The sequence below is a fragment of the Periophthalmus magnuspinnatus genome, chromosome 9, assembly GCF_009829125.3.
Source record: "Periophthalmus magnuspinnatus isolate fPerMag1 chromosome 9, fPerMag1.2.pri, whole genome shotgun sequence".
NCBI classification, from domain to species: domain Eukaryota; kingdom Metazoa; phylum Chordata; class Actinopteri; order Gobiiformes; family Gobiidae; genus Periophthalmus; species Periophthalmus magnuspinnatus.
In genome coordinates, this window is record NC_047134.1 from 25,518,544 (window position 1) to 25,540,606 (window position 22,063).

The 22,063-nt window shown below is 39.4% G+C and overlaps 1 protein-coding gene across 2 annotated transcripts in view; it reads left to right on the forward strand.

The window, feature by feature from the left end:
• Nucleotides 1–22,063, forward strand: part of znrf3 (zinc and ring finger 3) — a 109,494-nt gene that overhangs the window by 81,041 nt on the left and 6,390 nt on the right. Inside the window, exons 3-5 of one of the 2 annotated variants that reach the window (XM_033972233.2) lie at nucleotides 12,797–12,871; nucleotides 19,121–19,252; nucleotides 20,875–20,985. In XM_033972233.2, the coding sequence (XP_033828124.1) occupies nucleotides 12,797–12,871; nucleotides 19,121–19,252; nucleotides 20,875–20,985 (318 nt within the window). The remainder of the gene's footprint in view (nucleotides 1–12,796; nucleotides 12,872–19,120; nucleotides 19,253–20,874; nucleotides 20,986–22,063) is intronic. The other variant, XM_033972234.2, reaches the window with a different exon arrangement.

The following is a 22,063-nucleotide window of genomic DNA, read 5'->3' on the forward strand; positions in this document are numbered from 1 at the left end:
TCCAATACCGATTTTGATACTATGGCTTTAAGTATCTAGCAATGCCAACCGATACTGGTAGAGTCAGTAGGGACAACAGACTGTATAAAGAAGTGGACTGCCCCTTCGCCACTTTTATTGCTAAAAAAGCAGCATGCATTCTTACTGTTGCAAGCTAGCTGGTTGCCTTCATGTTCATAAATTAGTTTAATGCCGTACTGTAGATCATTCCAGGCCAAACGATAACACGTCCATGGAAACAAGCAGAAAATTTACACAGTGCACCTTTTAGAACCATGAAATATGTCATCTTTACAACCCTTATAACCTTATATCTTATCTCAAAATGATGGATGATTTCATGTTTGTATTTTGCTGTTTGCTTCAGTTCCACTGGTGTTGCGTTGCGTCTCCCAGGACCCGTTTCCTTTGGGAGCGTAGTGACGTGGGACTGCGCGGTAGCAGTGATTACACAGTATGCTAGCACCCATAGCACTGCTTGTGTCTTTGTCAGATAGTGAGTTTATTACATCAGCCGTGTGTGTCTCTGTGTCCCCTGTCCTTCTGGACTCATTACCCACAACCCTTTGCACATTTGGGACGTGCAATGTTCCATGCAAAATAGGCTACCACCAGCATCATGTAAAACTGTAGTACAACATACAAAGAGTGAGATTCTGTGTGGGGATAGGCGTTTTTGCTTGTCACCGTTTTGAGACAGTAATACAACGGTGTGTTTGTGTTAGAGATGGATCGATATCAGTTGGGCGATATATAGGGCCGATATTTGGGCTTTTTAGTGTATTAGCTATCGGCTTTAAATCTCCAGCAGAGATCGATATTTTGTTTTGGTCGATCTTATTCATTTTTATTTTGCTATCGTGTCTGTAACATTAATAAGAGACAAATCAGTTGCCTTCTTTCCCCGAGGTTGCTCCCACTAGCGTTAGCAGCAGATTTGATTGACAGCATTGCTAGGTGCCCTCCCCCTGCTAAACCACAAAAGAAAACATATCAGTCGATCACTAGTTCGTATTATATTTTGTAACATAAGGTTATATTGTTATTTCTAAATGTGTATTCTTCTTCTTGTAAACTGCGTCATGACGATAAACGGTAATAATGTGTTCTGGGAGGTGAAGTAAACATGTTGACATCAAAACTGTTCCGTTATTTCCATTCACAATTACACGGTTATTTGCCATGATTGATGACAGATCCTGTTGACATTTGGAGGCCCATTATCCAATCAGAAAGCTGAATGAATGCTTCACTTTTGGTCGCCAGATCCTACGATTAAAACCAGTTTGCAAACTATCAGAGCGTGTGGTACTTCTGTTGCCTTTAGTTTTATAATCAGTGACTCCAATTGCCATTTTTAGTTTGGATATTGAAAATTCTTCCAGTTTTATCTGCGTAGCACTTTTTATAAACAAGACTGTTTACAATATAAGGAAAAAAAATACATTAAAAATAATAATACAATGTGGCCAGATCTCAGAAGCTAAGCAGGGCCGGGCCTGGTCATTACTTGGGTGGGAGACCGCTGGGAATACTCGGTGTCACAGTGAGACGCCATTGGCAAAACAGCTGTTGTGTCCTTATGCAAGACAAAAGTAAAAGTAGAATTCTTTGGCCTTTCCACAATATTGCAGTTCGGGATGCACCAATCCAACTTTTTCAGTTCCAATACTGATTCCAATACTATCACTTTAACTGAGCCGATGCCCGATATCAATACCAGTAGGGTTAGGGACAGAAAACAGCATTTATTTTCTTTAAACAAAAATAAAGTAAGACAAAACGGATCCATATGTTATCTAGATGTTGTTTATCTCTAACGTAACTACAGAACAGCTTTGTCTGAATAAAGACTCAAACATCATGACTTTCTGGGCTGACTATGGCACCAACTACCAGTAAATCGTCTTATTACATCACCTTTACATCAGTTTATATGTCCAACCAGGATATCGTCTGAACCGATATTTGGAAGCCGATATTCAATCCATTCAATTTTTCAGCATCGGCAAGACACTTCACCCACATTGCCTAGTACAATAGTATCTTACCACCGCTGGGTCTGGAGTGAATGAATGCACGAAACCGTAAAGCTGCTGAGCACCTGTAAAAGCACCATACAAGACTATATATAAATAAAATTATGCAAATTATTATTATGCATCATTAATAAAATCTCTAACATACATTTATGATATTGTAAATGCTTGTACCATTCATTGTAAAATAGAGTTTATTTCTATTCTTGTGAGTTGGAGGTGCATTTTGAGGCAGATTTTTCAGTTTTTTACTTTGAATATTGGAGATACTTACAGATTTCCCATCCATGTATCTTTATTTCTACAGGGGGAGCCAGATGAGAGCACACAAACTCTTTTCATAAGCACCTTGTTCAAATACAGAATAATACAAACAAAAACAAACCAAACAAATACATAGGTCTATTTAAAACATTAAAAACAAGAGCAGGTGTGACTAAAAATATTTATCACCATATTATTAAAGTGCATCGATGTCACCAATCTATCCAGTTTTTCATGTCCTTGAAATGTATTCCATTTTTAAGAAGCAAAATAACCATTTCAGTTCTAGTGTGGTCAGTTTTTAGACATAGACAACCATGAGATGTTGTATTAAAAGTTCTTATCCACCTCTCCTCTTCCCCTGCTCCACTCCCTCTCGCTTCCTCTTTATTGTTCAGTTTTTAGACGTAGACCATCATGAGATCTTGTATTAAAAGTTCCCGTATCAAAGTTCAACAAACAAATGAGATATCCAGGCTGTACAGCTTCCTGACAAGCTTGGTAACTTTTGACTTTTGTCTCAGATGTGTTTCTGTTGTGGTAAGGAGGTGCAGAGTGGAGCAGATATGCGCTGGCGTCTTATCTCAGGCCTTATATTGGTGATGCAGTAGGGCTCTCTTAGTGCTTGGAGTGTCTCATCCCTCTTGTGTTTACGTTGGCTCAACTGACAGTTTATACAGACACGAGATGAGCTGGAGAATTCACTCACTTCTCCCAGTGACACACAAGTGGATTTTTATGTGCTTCGTAAACACTTTTTCTTCATCTTAAAAAACGCTGCCTCAGATGTCCCGGGGCTGCAGTAAAGTGGGATTATGGGCGTTCAAATGAATCTGAAACAGGAATAGACGCACGTTAAAGTTTGCCAAAGGAGGAATAAAAAAAAAAAATCGCTCCAAAAAAGATCCTGCAAATGGTAAATGTGGTTTTATTATTGTGAGTTGTCATTAATGTGGCGGTTGATGGTTCTGCTGCTGCGGTGGAGATAGAGGGGAGAGAGAGTGTATTTATATGAATGGCAGACGGTGTGATTGGCGTACAGTTGCAGATAAGGTTGATTTTTTTTATTATTTTTTTTATTAATACATTTTTTGATAGATAAACATCACAAACAATATACAGAAACAAAAAGACACACAGAAGAACATAATCTTCCTAACAGTGGTGGAAGAAGTACTCCATTTTGTTAAGTAAAAGTATTAAAGTACCCATTTACAACTGTACATCAAGAGTAAAAAGTAAAAGTATTTCACTGAGATTTTCAAGTCTTATAAAGCTTCAGATATAGTGATTTTGATACAGATTTGTGTTGAATTTTGTTCAGGAGAATCTATTACATCTTCCTAGCTTTTTATTTTGATATTTTTCTTTGCTCAAATTATGAACAACCCCTCAGTCTTTTCAGCAGGTCTAAAAACTACTACTTTTCAGTCCTGTGCAAAAATGTAGTGGAGTAGAAAGTACAGACACCTGCTCTCAAATGTAGCGAAGTAAAAGTAAAAAGTACTTATTTTAAAATGCACTTAAGTCAAGAATAGATACCTAAAATGTATACTTAAGTGTCATACTTTACTGCGTGTACTTCATTACATTGCACCACTGCTTCTTGATAATAAAACACATCGATGCCATAAGTAGGTGGAGTGGCAGAGTTCATTCCACGCTAAAACAAATACAACTGATATAAGTGTAGTGTTATGTAATTCATGAAGATTTCTTGAAAAAAAAATTAAATCTTGGTTAACTATCAACTTTATAAAGACGATGTTTTCATTTATTTAAACGAGACCTTTGATAAAACACCAGCCGTGTGCCAGCCCGCGATACCAGCTTGAATCCTTTGTAACAGGACTTGCTCATCTCGACAATTACACAGTCCTTTGTTCACAGTGGGGGAGGAGGAAGCTGGAAGTAACGCACTCACTGATCAACGGAACTGTCTAATGAAACTGTCAAGACCCGAAGATTACTCAAAACGTCCGAGAGAAGCTTGTCATTCCAATCTAATGACACGCGTACTGCCTAGCTCCGAGTTTGATTTTATTTTAGCTCAATGTAAACAACATCTTGGCCCGTTCGCTTCGCTGTTCAAGTCGAGCCAAGATGGGGAGGGAAGGGAGCCGACCACATGGAAACGAATCCCGTGGACCAAATCTGCCTTTATCTTTTAATAAACCGTAGATCCAGGAGGCAATATGAAATTACACCATAATAGCAGTGGAGAGTCCTCTGAAGACTTAATGGCTTTAATTATAGCCGAGGAAACTTGGGAGGAAGGCCATAGAAGAAAGAAAAGGAGAAAGAACGAAAGAAGAAAAATCCAAAAGTACGGGTTGGTGTTTTGAAAAGAGGATCCCAGACTGAAGGCAGGTGTAGTCCAGGTGTGCGAGTGTGCGTATTCTGAGCGGTAACGTCTCTAATGTAAATGTAAGAGGCTAACGAGCGCGATGGTGATAACACGTGGGACGCTCAGATCTTAAAAAACTGGCGGCTCGCTTAGGGACGCTAAACATAGACTCGTTTTGGCTCAGTGTCTAGACGGCTCGCTGCTTTCTTGTGTGGTTTTGGGGCACTTGGAGAAGATTGTTGCCTGATTCTCATGCCTGCAAGCCAGAGGGAAGTTTGTTTAGCCAGCAGTTGTTGCAAAGTACCTGTGAACCCCACTCATACTAAAGTGCACTGCAGCGCTAGTGTTGTTTATTTTTGGATGGGTTATATAAGCTCTTACAATGAGGATTGGAGGAGTATAAAAAGTTGAAAGTTGACTAAAAGTAGAATCAAAGGTCGCATCGATGTAAGCTCAGAATAACATTGTGTTTACTACAGAAGTGATATTTTCATCTGCTTCACTTAGAGATAGAGCAACATGTTTTTGTGTTGTTGTTTTTTTTTCCATGGACGATGCCGATAGCAATTGTTTAGAATGGCTGATATGTTGGGCTGATTTTAAATATATTCTGAAATTGAAATCTACTACAAAGTCACTATCAGCTCTGTTTTACCGCAATCCTATAAATGAGCTGTGTAGTCACTTATTTTGCAGTTAATCTCTTTGCTTTATGAGTGTTTTTAGGCTGCAAATCGGCCCAAACAAAATATTGTCCTGTGCTGAAGATTTAAAGCCGTGATATCGGTCTATCTCTAGTTTCAATCAAAACACTTGAACCATTGAAACAAATAACCCAATATACTCTGAAATATTATCACAGAACTAAATTAATGCATCTTGTTATTGTAGGCTAATATTTGGCTAGACCGCCTTTGCCTACATCGGTTATCTGTGATTGAACAATACAAGTTATACAATTTACTAATGATATCGACACCGAAACTGACAATTTTGCTGGATCAGATATCGGCTTGTGTATTCAGCCGATACACATGAAGTGATATAATTGGACTATTAAAAGGTCATAGTTAGCCCAGAGAGTCACATAATGTTTGAACTTTCATATATGCAAAGTTGTTCTGTGGTTAAATAACAGTTACATAACACATTTGGATCAGTTTTGTCTGATTTGATTTCAGTTTAAAAGAGATAAATGTCGTTTTCAGTTTCTGCACTGGTATCGGTTGATGTCAGGTATCGTCAGATATGCAAAGCTACCACTGAAATCAATATCGGAGCTGAAAAAGCCAGATCAGTGCATCCCAATAATTTACAGTTCACGAATTTACATTGTGGCAAATAATTTTAGAAGACGGTGTATGGAATCAGAAAAGTGATCCAGTTAGTTAATGTGTTTGTATGCTGCTTAAATCCCCTTAAACTCTAACACGTTGCACAAAATAGTGTAGAGGTAAGACTGTAGTAAGTACAACTACTACAATTTTTGCTGACACTGTAAATTCACTTTGTCTGTTAAAGTAATTGAAGTAATAGTAAAAGAAACATTCAAATCTGTCAACTGGGCAAAAAAGTTGTAGGCGTGAACCAGTTGACAGATTTGAATATTTCTTTTACTATGAATCATACCTGGACGACTGAGCGATTACACAGACAATATAAGCAATACTTCTAGGAAATATATTTTACAACCACTATATATTGGGTATCTTCAGCAAGTATCTATACTTTTACACACAGGCCTATAAATGTCTAACAATACTGTCTCTTGTAGTCCATGTGAACGCTCTTAACTTTTTACCATCTGATTCCCTTGGCCTCTCCCGGATCATAAAACCGCATTACCGCAGTGAAATATTTGTGTGTTCTGCGCGTGGGGCTGGGAGCGAGATGTGTCACCTCTTTTTGCTAGCTTCAGTTGGCCCATGGGTGCATTTTTGTTGTCGTCAGGCAAGTCCACACAGTGAGCTCGGGCCTACCCCAGAGAGGAGACAAGAGAGGGAGAAAGCTTTCTTGTGTGAGCGTCTTACCAACAGCTATTAATTATTAACCGCGAGAGCTAACTTCAAAGAGAGCTGAATGGAGCGACTGGAGCTGCTAGCGCTCTGTAGGAGGGAAGTGGGTGAGAGGGGAAAGCCCACCTCACTCACAGTGTCTCTGAACCTGTACAAGTGTAAAAGTGGTCGCTCATGTTAAGAGAGAGTTTGTGTTTTGATTTGAATTAGCTTTGAACGTAGAGATCAGCCGACATGTTGTTATTACTTTGTTTTTTCATGGCCGATGTCGATATCGATTGTTTAGAATCCATAGCAACCAATGGATGTGAAGCTCTGCCGATATTTTTGGGTCGATGCATAGGGCCATTTTGATTATTTTCCTTAAATGTTATAGTAATGGATTATATTTCTTATTTGAAACCCATGGATAGCAGATATAGATATACAACTACAGTATATATAGTGTTGTATTTCAAAAGTAAACAGTGGTCATGGTTTTATATAGCATTCGTCCATCTTCAAGGCATTCAGAGCCCTTTACATCAACGAACCACTCACCCATTCACACACTAGAGTACACAGGTGAGGTGGGTTAAATGTCTTGCCCAAGGACACAACAACAGTAAACTTTTTAATGGGAGCTGGAACCGCACCGCCAACCTGTGGGTCGATGGATCTGACAGCTCAACCATTGATGTTGACGCTGAGACCATGATTCAAACTGCCAACTTTCGGATCAAAGGACAAACATTCTACCAACTGAGCCACTATCGCCCCAAATTGTGTTTATTTTCAGTGCTTAATTCTACTATGTACATATGTATTCTCGTACTAAATACAACTTGTTATGTAGTTATAGAATAAAATTTAAAATTAAAAAATCACCCATAAAACCTGTACCTATAAATCACTGAAAAACTGAACCATGAATGAACAAAGACTCTAATTGAGACATGCATGGTGCCATTCCCGGTTGTCACTTTTACGTTTACGATTCTCATTCACAATTAAAGTATCATAGAAGTCATAGTTTTATTGGCTTTTTTTTCCCTCCTTCTTTTGTAACAAGCCCAGACACTGCCCCAGCGCGGACTCTTTAGGTTATAAACACATACCTGCAATGGCTCATACACACTCGACTTTACTCCTGGTCTCCTGGATGACATCGCACTATGTCCTTTTCCTCAAAAGCAGAAGCGAGCCGACACTCAGTTGCTGTCATATTTTGAAGAGAACATTAGAAAACAATCCTCATAACAGCCTCTAGTAGTTATTGTAATAGACTTTTCTAAATGATGTCACCGTTTACACACTATTACATATTTGTTTGCATAGATTTGGTACATGGGAATTGGCTAAAGCCTCGATCCAACTGGGGCGAGGGTAGCACAGTTTGTATGTGTTTGAGTGTTTGTCCACTGATCCGAAGGTTGGTAGTTCAAATCCTTGCTCTCAACGTAAACATCACTGGTTGACATTATTACTATTACTACTGTGTGGATAGATCGTGTACTTGGGAACTATGATGTTTAAGTCTTAATGTTAAACTATCTCTATGTTGGCTATAGACAGTGATGGGAAGAATACTTTCAAACTGTATTTGGTTATAGAAAACTGAGTACACGTTACATGGTCCAATCAGAGTACTGCATTCTGAATACTTGGAATACTTTTACATCAAGTTGTATTTAAATTATAGTGGAACATAGGATTAAAAACATCTTTATGTTTGTTTCGCTGTTTCTTCTGTGTTTTCTGTCACTAATTGGAGAGGGAAAATCTCACATGCCTCACCAGGAGAGCTCTGTTTTCTATTTTTCTCACTGATTATGTGCTGTTTGACGCTTAAATTGTGTGATCAAGTACCGCAATGTATTCCTTAGATTTTTTCTGAGTACCACCAAATGAAAAAGTAACTGTACTGGTATATAGTTTCTCTAAATTAGCATTCTCAATATGTATTCTCAGTACAAGTATTCAGTTACTTCCCAACACTGGCTATAGATAAGAGAAAGTGCTGCTATGTGAACCACCAGCTCCATGTGTGCGCGCTTTTGTTTATATATGTGTGTGAGCGTGTGTGTGCTTTTGTGTATATATGTGTGTGTGTGTTCGCAGGCAGATCAGTGACAGTGTCCAGCCCGGTCACACCACTGCTGTAACTATCACTTTGATCTCTGTCTTCCCTTTAGTTATGAGCAGCGCTGGCCACAGACCAAGGGCACTGCATAATTCCAGGATACGGTCTTTCAGATCCCGTCCAAACTCGTGCGGTGAGACTGTCTGAGCAGAGCCATGACAAACTACACTTTTTGTTTTATTTTTTCACAAGAGGGAAAACCAATTTGGATTCTGCAAGGAGATACTTCAGCTTCTGCAGATCCAAGCGTTCCCTTTATCTCTGGCATGATATCGCTGGAGCCTTCAGAAGTTCAACATGAAAGAGCCCCTTGTGTATAGCAGTGTGGGTACAGTAGCAGTCCTTGACAACTTTATTCAAATTTTCAAATAGGGCTGGGCGATATGGCTGCAAGAATCATCCAAGACCGGTTATTTTCAATTCAATGTTCGTTTTTCTTAATAAAAAGTAACAAATCAATGCTGTTTTCGATATTACTGCTTCACTATGCAACTTTTCTTTCGGGGGTTCACCATAGAAATGCAACGATATCCAAATCTCACGGAACGATATTATTTGAGTATGAACCTGACAGTATGGTATTTATTATGATGTTGTAGGAACTCTCAGTTTTACAGAAAAGGTAATGATATTAGCCTTATGTTTACAATAACTAACACTAGACTTTTGTCTTTTTTTTTCAACGGTACCTAAAGTGTAAAATTTAGATCAGACATATTGTGCTCGTGTCTGCTCTGTAGTTATAATCTATGACACCCATGGATCATTATGTTATAATTTGCACATTTTAAATCGCAATCATCTAAAATGACTAAAGAAACCAGTTTGCTTTATCGGCAAAACGGCGTCTTGAAAAAAAGCTATTAAAGATTCCTCAAACATGAATCACTCCAATATAACACAACTCCAAATACAACGTCAAGAGGGCAAATGAGAAGGAAACAACTGTAACATATTTTAAAATCTCTGAAAAGTCGATTTTGCAGAGTAAGAACAACGCGCCTGGTGGAGTAGTAAAACAAAATGTCAAAACGAAACTAATTACATTGCATTTTTATCACTTTCTAGTTCTGTAAAGCACTTTGAACAAGGCCCTGCTTTGTGTCGTGCTCTACAAATAAACTTCTCTTGCCTAAATAAAACTGTGAAGTAAAGTTTATATTCTAGTTTTAATTTTGTTTAGTTTTTTGTCAACATTAGAAAACACACGTGAATCACTGCTTGTGTTTTTTCAGCAGTGTACCTGGTGCTGATGTGGGGACGTGCTGTTGCTCTGAAGTCTTTTAGCCTGGACTGGACTTTATTTCTGATAAATTTCTCAATTTTTTTTGAGTGTTATTTTGCCAAGCGTGTCCTCAAGGTGTTTACCGAGGATGAGTAACCAAAATGCATCTGGCAGCGGGGGCATCAAGGGGGGCATCAAGGGGGGCATCATAGGGGACGTCATGAGGTACATCATGAGGGGGCATACTGAGGGACATCAATGGGACATCTTTGGAAACATCATGGTGGACAACATGGGGGGCGTCATGGGGGACATCATTGGAAACGTCATGTGGGACGTCATGGGGGCCTCCTGGGGGACATCCTGGGGGACATCTTTGAAAACATCATGGGGGATGTCATAGGGGGCATCGTGGGGATATCTTGTACAATCAATAAATACAAACAATACTCTGCTTTCCTCTTTATTTATTCTCCCTTCTTTACAAACGCCGCCATCTGTGTTGCTCTGTCATTGTTGTTGACATGAGAGTGAAAAGCATGCAGGGTACTATTCTGTTGGCTCAAACAGTGAATCTGATGTGTGACATGGTGCAAAGAATCATGGTATATGTAGTCGTCTTAGCTTTTTCCTCTGACACAAACTCAAAACTATTATTTAGAAACCACTACGATATCGAGGCATATCGCAATACCATTACATCCCTAGTTCACGACCTGCTTGTATCCGCAGAAATGTTATTGCTTTACTTGGAATGTTCCACAGTAATGCATTAAACATACCTATATGTGCATTCATTCAGAAGTGTGTTTAATACTTAGAAATACTTTGACAAACAGGAAATTTACACACATTCTTGAGCGGGCTTGTCTGTCCACAGATCTGATTTGCAACGTGGCTTTAGTGGCATTGCCTGCTTGTTTTCACGGAGACGGATATGTTTAAGCACACTGTGGAACATTCAAGACAAGGCAATGATATCTCCAGGGGGCAAGTAGGCGACCGCTCTTCAACTGGAACATTTACATAGTGAACATTTTAAGGTTCATTAAAGGTCCTATTCCAGGGCTGAAATGATCTAAATGATTCTAGTGAAGGTGTACGGAGTTTAAAAACACAGCAAAGCACTTCCTGTATTACCGCATGACATCACAAGGTGGAACATAGTGTAAGAACTCAGTCTAAATATGCAAGGCTTCTGTGTTAAACATGTGTGAATGAAACAAAACAAAAAACTAAATCGGAGCTCTTTCAAACCACTTTTTCAGACTTTTACTGCCACATGATTGACAAATATGCCATGCTGATTATCGCAAACTTCATTTTGAGTATTTCCATAACCCTGAATTCAAAGCTGAATATGAAATCAGTGATAGGATTGTGCACTAGTCCTGCTGCATTGGTTTGGTTGACTCCGCAGTATGTGTGATAAGTCTAATCAGACTCGTATTTACTGGGGTGACATCATGGCAGAGCTATGGAACCACATGTGAGCCACAACATGCCTCAGTCTGTGCTAATGCCTTCAATACACTGGATGAACGCAGTGAGGTTTGGAAGGAGAACTCCCTCTAGTGGTGTAACGGGAACATGGAAGTGAGTTATGTATGAAGAATATAGCTTGTTTTTTCATAGTTGTGCGTGCTATTTTCAAGCTTTGTAACGCACGTAGGCCCGTTATGATAATTACTATATCGACTTCAATATATGACAGATGGAACCGTCATTTTTTAAGTCAATAGTGGGTACTTTCTCTTACTAGTACTAGTGGAGAACGTTTTGATGTTTTTCTGGTTCTACGATTAGATTTTAAGCTTGAATGAATAACTACTGAAGTCTTTTATTATGCTATTTGTTTATTTTTATTTTTTTACCATATTGTAGTTTTTTGAGGGTAATTCTTCTATTAGTTTCAATATTATTTATGGTATTCTATTCAATTCAATTCATTTTATTTTTGTAACGCCCAAAATCACAACAACAGTTGTCTCGAAGGGCGTTCATGTTTTGGTTGATGGGGGAAACCAGAGTACCCGGAGGAAACCCATCCAGACACGGGGAGAAACATGCAAAACTCCACACAGAAAGGCCTGGGCGACCCGGGGATCGAACCAAACCTTCTTGCTGTGAGGCATGAGTGTTGCCACTCAGCCACCGTGCTGCCTACACACAAAAACAAACAGGAAAATCAAACAACAGGAAAAAAAGACAAGAAAAATCGGCCAGGCGAGGAGGAGGGAGGGGGGCTGAGGAGGGCCAGGCGTGGTACATTCTTTCTTAAGTAATACTTCAAAATTTGAAGTAGTGACAGGCCTAAACGCATGAAATCAGGTGACGTCTGCGACAATAAGTTGGCAGTTCAAGTCCCACTCGCGACATATCATTTTTTGGCAGTGCGATTTTAGCTCCCACAAAAGACTGCTGTTGTTGTGTCCTTGGGCAAGACACTTCACCCACCGTGTGGTACGAATGAGTGAGTGGTTCCATGATGTAAAGCGCTTTGAGAACCTTGAAGTAGGAAAAGGGCTAAACAAAAATGTTACCACTGACTATTTATAAAGAGCAACGTTATATAAGAAGATTAATTAAAACTGAAACAAAAACGGTGCAAAATTATACAAAACAAGTCCATTTTGAGCAAATAATACCGGTTACTGTGGTCCCATTTGTATACTTTAACATAGAAAGATTGGTGGTTCCTTGACTACTTCACCTCATGATGTTTAGTACAGTGTATTGAGACAAGCTGCTTAAAACCATTATGTTTTGTGTTTATTTTTCCAGGCAAAGCGAGCGGTGCAGAGGGGCGCGACCGCTGTCATCTTTGACGTGTCTGAGAATCCGGATGCCATTGACCAGGTTCGTCTGCTCAGACACTTAAACTACAGAGGAATGAGATTGTGTGGGGCAGAGGGATTTTTCACATGCCCTAAACTCCTCAGAAAGAAGTGGATAACTACATGAACAATCGAAGTGAATTAGCATGTTCATAAAGTCTATTAACGGTGGAGGTACCTGGTTGTCTCCTTTGAGTTGTAAAGTATGACCTTAAACGTATCTATCTCCATGGTGACAAGAAGACCACTCGGCTAAATTATTACCAGGTACTAGAAAAATTACATAGCATTACATCATTTTGGGGCCACAGCCTGAAAGGACAGGTCCCCCCGAGTTTTAAACCTGTTTTTGGGATCATAAGGAGGAGGGTGTGTCCATAGAAATAAGGGGTTAAAAGGTCCAGGATGCACTGGACTCATACTTGCATTGATTTTGTCCTGGTTTGAGCCCAGTTTAATCCTAATCTAGACTTTGTTTGGTTCTCTTCTAGTCCTGTTTTAGTCCTGGTTTAGACCTGTTTTTTTTTTTTTTGTTCTGGTCCTTGTTTAGCCCTGGTCTTTTCCTGGTCTAGTCCTGTTGTAGTTCTGGTTTAGTCCTGGTTTAGCGCTGGGCTTGTCCTATCCTAGTCCTGCTTTAGTACCGGTTTAGTCAAGATTTAATTCTGGTTTACTTCTGGTCTTGTTTTGTTCTAGTCGTGGTTTAGTCATGATTTAGTCCTTTTCTAGTCCTGTTCTAGTTCTGGTTTAGCCCAGGTGTTGTCCTGTTCTGGTCCTGTTCTGGTCCTGTTCTGGTCCTGTTCTAGTCCTGTTCTAGTCCTGTTCTAGTCCTGGTTTAGACCTGGTCTTTTCTTGTTCTGGTCCTTGTTTAGCCTTGCCCTTTTCCTGTTGTAGTCCTAGTTTAGCACTGGTTTAGCACTGGGCTTGTCCTGTTCTAGTCTCGTTTTTGTCCCGGTTTAGTCCAGGTTTAAACCTGGTTTAATCCTGGTTTACTTCTGGTCTTCTCTTGTTCTAGTCCTGATTTAGTCCTGATTTAGTCCTTTTCTAGTCCTGTTCTAGTTCTAGTTTAGCCCTGGTGTTGTCCTGTTCTAGACTGGTTTAGTCCTGGTTTACACCTGGTCTTTTCTTGGTCTGGTCCTTGTTTAGCCCTGGTCTTTCCCTGGTCTAGTCCTGTTGTAGTCCTGCTTTAGTTCTGGTTTAGCTCTGGTCTTGTTCTAGTCCTGGTTTAGCCCTGGTCTTGCCTTGTTCTAGTCCTGTTCTAGTTCTGTTCTAGTTCTGGTTTAGACCTGGTCTAGTCCTGTTCCAGTCCTGGTTCAGTCTTGGTTTAGTCCTAGTCTAGTCCTAGTTTAGTCTTATTTTTGAAGTAGAATTGTGTGCTAGTGTGAGCGCAGCCTGAAGCACTCTGTTCCTTTGAGGTGTGACTGGTGCAGAGGGGGATGAATGAGACTGAAGCTGTAAATAGACGAGGCTTTCACTGCCGTGTACCTTGTTGAGCTCTTAATTGTGCAGGTAGCGGGCGCAAACACACATGACCTCATCCCTTAAGACTTTAGATGTGTCTGAAAGTTTGAGAACAAAGTTGTTAAAAAAAACACTCACACAACCTTCTCAGCGCTGCATACTTCGTGTTACATACACTGCAAATCTTGTTATATACACTGCAAAAAGGACTTTAAATTGACATTTACAATCCTGCTTTGGTTTATTGAGTTTGTTGATTAAGTTGAAATTAAAGCAGCACTATGTAACTTTCCTGCCTTGAATGGAATTTTTGACAATGCTATGTACCATGGATTCATTCAGTTACAGGTGTCATTATTACAAAAAGTAACTTCAAAAACAGGTATTCTTCCTAAGAGTAGCCTCGCCTCCAGACAAAGCATCATAATTGAGCGTCAATTATAAAAGCTATGTAGTGCAGCTTTAATAAGCCAATTAAACGATTATGTCTGTATGAACAAAACAGTAGCTCAATTGGTACAATGTAAGAAGGTAAGGTCAACTTTAGGCACAAAGTTCAAAGGTACATAAACAATAAGTAAACACATATGATACAAAATAAACACTACAGAAAAAGTTAGTGCAAATACTTTTACAGTCGATAAATCAATAAACTTGTACAATCAATAAATACAAACAGTGCAATTCTGTAAGATAGTAGTAGTAGTAGTAGTAGTTGTAGTAGTAGTAGTAGTAGTAGTAGTAGTGCAAACAATGCAGTGCTGTAAGATAGTATTAACAGTAGTAGTAGTAGCTTTGAAGTAGTAGTAGTAGTAGCCTTGAAGTAGTAGTAGTAGTAGTTTTAGGTAGGTAAAAATGTAAAGTAGTATGTGCACCAGTCGTGTTATTGTGGTATTAGATTACTCTGAAATGTCCTGAGAAATATCCAGACTCTAAACTACTCACTACATAAGCCTAAAGTATAATAATCAAAACTACTTGAATCAAGATAAATGCACTAAATCCCAAATCATTTACCCTCCTGTATTTATTTTTACAGTGTACATAATGCACAGGTTTGTGTGTCTTTGTAAGAAGAATTCTCCGGCAGTACTGCAGTTGGAGCGCCAGGCCCGGACTTGCAGTTGCTCGGGTTCTTCCTCGTCCTCTTCGCGCTCCTCGTAAAGCGCGAGGAGCACAGAGATAAAAGGGATTGCGAGCGGACCACATGAAAGGAAGAGCTGGGCGGCTGTGTTAAATTCCCCTGAAAGGCTTTTCCAGTCAGGGCGGCTCAAGCAGACAGCACCCACAAGGCCGAGGGGCAGAGGGGGAGGAGCCAAGGCACTCAGCAAATTATTAATATACAAGAGCTCGAGCTTTTTGTCCAAGGGAAACTTTCTTAGAGTTATAGAAAGTAACTACTGATTATACTGGTTTGTTTGTTGACTTCAGAACTGGAAAGTGATTGGTTTGAATATGTGAAGGCTAGTAGTAGTAGTAGTAGTAGTAGTACTTGGTAAAATTTAGTAGTTAGTAGTAATTGTTGTTGCAGCCTTGTTATAGTAGTAGTTGTAGTAGTTGTAGTTGTAGTAGTTGTTTTAGTAGTTATCATAGTAGTAGTTGTTGTAGCACCCTTGTTGAAATAGTAGTTGAACTTTAACAGCCACATCAAATCAATAACATCTGCAGCTTTTTACCACCTAAAAAACATTGCAAAAATCAAAGTTATACTGTCAAAGCCAGACTTAGAGAGACTTATCCATGTATTTGTCTCCAGTAGGTTAGACTACTGTAACGTCCTGCTCACTGGCCTCTCCAAACGAGCCTTAACACAGCTGCAGTACATCCAGAACGCTGCTGCTCTGGTCCTGACTAGAACCAGGAAGTACGAGCACATAAGTCCTGTGCTCAGGTCTCTGCACTGGCTCCTGTAGCTCAAAGAATAGACTTTAAAGCAGCTCTGCTTGTGTATAAGTCTCTACATGGCCTAGGTCCAAAGTATATCTCCGACATGTTAGTGCCATATGAACCATCTCGAGGACTTCAGGAACCGGCCTCCTGCTGGTCCCAGAGTCAGGACTAAACATGGGGAATCAGCGTTTCAGTTTTATGCAGCTAAAACTTTGAACAGTCTTCCTGAAGATGTGAGACAGGCCTCTACTTTGACAATGTTTAAATCCAGGCTCAAAATGGTTCTGTTTAGCTGTGCATATGACTGAAAGGTTTTTATTCTGCACTCTTTTCTTTTAATGGTAATTTTATGATGACAAAAGAAACATGGACTGACGGACTTTTATTAGACATAGTAAAGTGACAGGAAAGTATTTGAGAAGTGACAGGAAAGTTTTTTTGTAAAGTAATGGGAAAGTTCTTAAACTGAGTAAAACAGTGTTTAAAGAGTGCGAGAGAGTTTTTAAAGGGGCAAACGAGTGGGTCAGAGAGTTGCAGATTGGGTGATTATTTATGTTTTGATTTGTGTGATTTTTATGTCTTTCTTATTCTGTAAAGCACTTTAAATTACCTGTGTACGAATTGTGCTATACAAATAAACTTGCCTTGCCTTGCCTAGTTGCAGTTGTTGTAGTAGTTGTTGTAGCAGCCTGGTTGTAGTAGTTATTTTAGTAGTAGTAGTTGTAGTCGTTGTTTTAGTTGTTATTGTAGTAGTTGTTGTAGCAGCTCTGTTGTAGTAGTAGTTGTTGTAGTTGTAGTAGTTGTTTTAGTAGTTGTTGTAATAGTAGTTGTTGTAGTACCCTTGTTGTTGTAGTAGTAGTAGTTGTAGTAGTTGTTTTAGTAGTTGTCATAGTAGTTGTTGTAGCAGCCTTGTTGTAATAGTAGTTATTGTAGTTGTAGTAGTTGTTTTAGTAGTTGTTGTAGTAGTTGTTGTAGCAGCTCTGTTGTAGTAGTAGTTGTAGTAGTTGTAGTAGTTGTTGTAGTTGTCATAGTAGTTGTTGTAGCAGTTGTTGCTGTAGTAGTTGTTTTCTTGCCTTGTTGTAGTAGTTGTTTTAGTAGTAGTAGTTGTTTTAGTAGTTGTCGTAGTAGTAGTTGTTGTAGCACCCTTGTAGTAGTAGTAGTAGTAGTTGCTGTAGTTGTAGTAGTTGTTTTTAGTAGTTGTTGTAGTAGTAGTTGTTGTAGCACCCTTGTAGTAGTAGTAATTGTAGTAGTTGTTTTAGTAGTTATCATAGTAGTTTTTGTAGCACCCTTGTTGTAATAGTAGTTGTAGTAGTTGTAGTAGTAGTAGTTGTTTTAGTAATAGTTGTAGTAGTCGTAATTGTAGTAGTTGTTTTAGTAGTTGTCATAGTAGTTGTTGTAGCAGTTGTTCTTGTTGTAGTAGTTTTCTTGCCTTGTTGTAGTAGTTGTTTTAGTAGTAGTAGTAGTTGTAGCAGGCTTGTTGTAGTAGTTGTTTTAGTAGTAGTTGTTGTAGTAGTCGTTGTAGTAGTTGTCGTAGCAGTAGTCTTAGTAGTAGTAGTAGTAGTAGTAGTAGTAGTAGTAGTAGTAGTAGTAGTAGTAGTAGTAGTAGCAGTAGTCTTAGTAGTAGTAGTAGTAGTAGTGATAGCCTACTAGTTGAAGCAGTCATAAAATATAGTAGCAGATCACTACAGTAGTTATTGTAAACAAACACAGTTCATGTAGTTGAAGTAGAGGGAAAGGGAGTACTGAAGTTCATTGTTGAAGGACTTCTTGAGTGCAAATACAATACTTTGACTTGATTTCATGTTCTTTCTGTCTGAGTACAGAAAGTACACTCACTTTTCTTGCCTTGTGTAGCACAAGTGTGACGGCTATAATTTGCATTTCTGTCTTCTTTGTCAAAAGCCCCAGATCTCCACGCTTGGCGACAGATCAAACAGCCCACTGTCTATACTTTTGAAACCAGAACATCGCTTATTCCACTGGGGAGCATGACGACAGCACGAGAAATAGAAAGGCGAATATCCACGGCATTTCCCTTGGGCTTTTCAAATTACAGATTCTAAGAAGGAACAGAGACGAGAGGAGGAGAGGAGAGAGCTGTCCTTAACCATAGTTTCCATAGCTCCAGCCCTGAGGAGGAGGTTAAAGTTCACAGCGTCTTTCCTAGTTTGGTCAAAGAGGAGAATGCGCCCTGAGGCTGGCTTTGTGCATTCTCGCAAGTCCATCCCCAACTTCACCTGGGGCTACGGCGTTTCTCAGCCCAGCGGTGCAAAAAAAAACTAGCTTCTAATGTGTTAGACTTTAGCGATGTTTCACAGAAGAGAATCCTGGTGGGAAAGAACTACAAAGCTGCTGGGGCTTGTAGTTCTGCATACAAATGTGTTCAGCTCAAGTCTATGAAAGTTGCATATTTATGTGATTACATTTTTCTTTCCAAACCTACTTCTTCAGATAGATTTTACAAATCAGAAACAGCTCCATTAATATTCTTAAGTAAAAAAATGCATACTCAGATAGTAATTGATTCTTAAAGGGCTCATATTACACCATTTTCTGATCTATGATATCATGTTGTTTCCTCATCACAAACAGATCTGAAGTTGTGTTTTGTTTCATTCTCGCATGTTAAACACACAAACCCTGCATATTTAGGCTGAGTTCTTTTCTCAGACAGAAAACATGACACCACCTTGTGATGTCATGTGGTGATACAGGAAGTGCTGAGTTTTTGAGGAGGTAAAAGCATTATAACGTGGCTTAAAGCTCACAAGAGTATCAGGTTTTTTATGATACTTGTGATATCGAAGTCTGTATGGAGTACTGAGCCTTTTATATAGTATTGAAATGGAGTTGCAGATTGAGTGATATATTTCTATCGTGTTTACTTCGGGTAAATAATGTACTAAATGTGGTCTGTGTACAGCTGAACCAGGTGGCGGAGGACCCTCTGAAGCGGCCGGTGGTCTACGTGAAAGGAAACGACGCCGTGAAGCTCATGAACATCGTCAACAAGCAGAAAGTGGCCCGCGCTCGCATCCAGCACCGCCCACCCAGGGTAAGACCAAAGACGCGTACAGCCAGAGGTGGATGAAGTACTCACAGCTGTTACTTAAGTATAGATACCAGAGCAAATAATAAAAGTAAAAGTATCACATTAAAAAATTTAAGTTGTCGGAACTAACAGTGGGTAACAGATAAAGTACTTGGTAGTAGTAGTTAGTAGAAGATAATAGAAGTAGTAGTAGTAGTAGGCTAGTAGTAGTTGTGTAGTAGTAGTAGTTGTAGTAGTTGTAGTTGTTGTAGTTGTAGTAGTTGTAGTAGTAGTTGTAGGCTAGTAGTTGTATTAGTAGTTGTAGGCTAGTAGTAGTTGTAGGCTAGTAGTAGTAGTAGTTGTTGGCTTGTAGTAGGCTAGTAGTAGTGCTAGTAGTAGTAGTAGTAGTTGTAGGCTAGTAGTAGTAGTTGTTGTAGGCTAGTAGTAGTTGTTGTAGGCTAGTAGTAGTAGTTGTTGTAGGCTAGTAGTAGTAGTTGTTGTAGGCTAGTAGTAGTAGTAGTAGTAGTAGTAGTAGTAGTAGTAGTAGTAGTAGTAGTAGTAGTAGTAGTAGTAGTAGTAGTAGTAGTAGTAGTAGTAGTAGTAGTAGTAGTAGTAGTAGTAGTAGTAGTAGTAGTACAATCCATCCATTAAAACTTGAAAATACAGCTATGAAATTTGGACTAAAACTAAAAACCCTTCATGTAAAAACAAAAAACTGAACTCAGATGTGTTGTCAGAAGTAACAGTGGTTAACAGCTCGGGGATAATTCTTTTTCAAACTCTGCTCTGATGTGAAGACAAACCAAATTCCATGTGTGAAATGTGAGAGAGCTCTTTGTAGTGGGCCATAGCCGCTGCCCTCAGGCTTAAAACATTAGCGCGGCGCAGCTAGAGATGGATATCGGCCATTCAAAGACCTGTTTGTTTGCTTGGAATATTTGATAAGGAAGCTCCACTTCATGAGGCCAAATAACTCCACCATAATGAGAGCCCCAGAGAAAGCCGATAAGAGATGTGACGGGATGAAAACTGCGAAAATCCGCTGTCTGTGTCAATGTAATGAATGTCTTTAGGAGAGAGAGAGTTTTTCAATGTAAAGTGGATTGGAGCCAGAGTCGATGGAGTCAGAAGCGCTCATGATCACTTCCCATTTAGAACGCGGTGGCTAGCAGGTTAGCTAAGTCCATTTATATATTTACAGTCTATGGTCCAGACTGAAGTGAAGCTGCACTGAATTGAACTTAACAATTTGGTAATGAACTTTTATACACACATCTGCACCTGTTATAATGTTTTGTACAGACTTGTGTACTTGTTTTTTTGTTTGTATTGTATTTTGAACAGGGCACCCATAAAAAAGAGTCTTAAGTGCTCTCCCTGTATAAATAAAGAGAAAGAAGAAGAAAACACATTTGTACATGGCATGGCGTGCTAGGTTTGGATTTTGATTTATAAACTGCTAATTTTATCAACACCAAATTACTTCCACATCGTGTATTACCAAAACTAGGTCACATGCTTTAGGTCAGAGTATTCATAATATTTTGGAAAATGACTTGAAAATAGGGAACACATTTACAGTTTTACTTCACTTTGATAATGAAGTAATACCATGTATTTGACACATGTCTTTCTCTCTCCCACAGCAGCCTACTGAATACTTCGACATGGGCATCTTCCTCGCCTTCTTCGTGGTCGTGTCGCTCGTCTGTCTCGTTCTGCTCATCAAGATCAAACTCAAGCAGAGGAGGAGCCAGGTAAGACGCAAGAGAAACACACTCTTCATCACTTATTTGATTGGACCCATATTATAACGTGTTCCCTTATCATTAGTTACTTAGAGTTGTACTAATTCATGCATGTTTGAGTAATCCTGTATTCTTCTGCATTCCAAGGCGAGTGCTCAAAAAATTTCCATTTTCACCTACGTCTTTTCTCCTCCCACGGCTCTGTATTTACTTGCGATTCTTCAAAAAAAAAAAAAAAAAAACAGACTAAGGGTCAAACAGTTCGGCAAAAACGCTCTGTTCTTACCATAAAAAAACCCAAACATAACAAAAATGAGTCAAGTCAGAAACAAAACTTAGCCTCTAATGTTCCACGGTATGGCATTAAATCTATCTATCTCCATGGAGACAAGCAAGTAACTCCACCAGACCAAGTTTCAGGTCAGATCTGTGGAGAGGAGTAATCCCACTAAAACATATCCAGGGAGACATGCAGGTAGCGAAAACCCCCACAGAGAGTAGTGGATCTTTAAGAGCGATGTGACATGTTCCTTTTTCAGTTCTTATTTCGGGGCTTTGCATTAACACAGCCGTTTTGCAGTTCGTTAATTCGTTTTCCTGAGAGAGATTGGCCTGTATTGACAAATGGATCTCAGGTGGAGGCTTAAGCTTACCGTGTGAAATAGAATTAGCATTTAATTAGGGCTAATGGGCATTAAGCATTCAAAAACGGTGACACCACATGGACCTGGGAGAGGAGGTGTCCCGCAGGTGCTGTGTATGTGTGTGTGCGAGGGGAGGTTGAGGTGGGGGGTGAGGGGGAGATGGGTGTCACAGCGGCAGGCCGTCACTTCCTTCTGTGGGTAATTAAGAGCAGATCACAGCATGATCTCGTCACATAAACTGCACCGTCCTGAATCTGAAACATTAATGAAGGACTCGCATGTGGTGAGCATCTATTTACTGGTTTTCATTCCTATTTGATATAAACACGTGCAAACTCTCCATCTTGGAACTTATTGCAGTAAGCAGATTTTTTTTTTAAAGAGGACGCTGCATATTGTGAGTTTGCGTCATTGCTGGATTTAGCATGGAGATAATTAGTAAT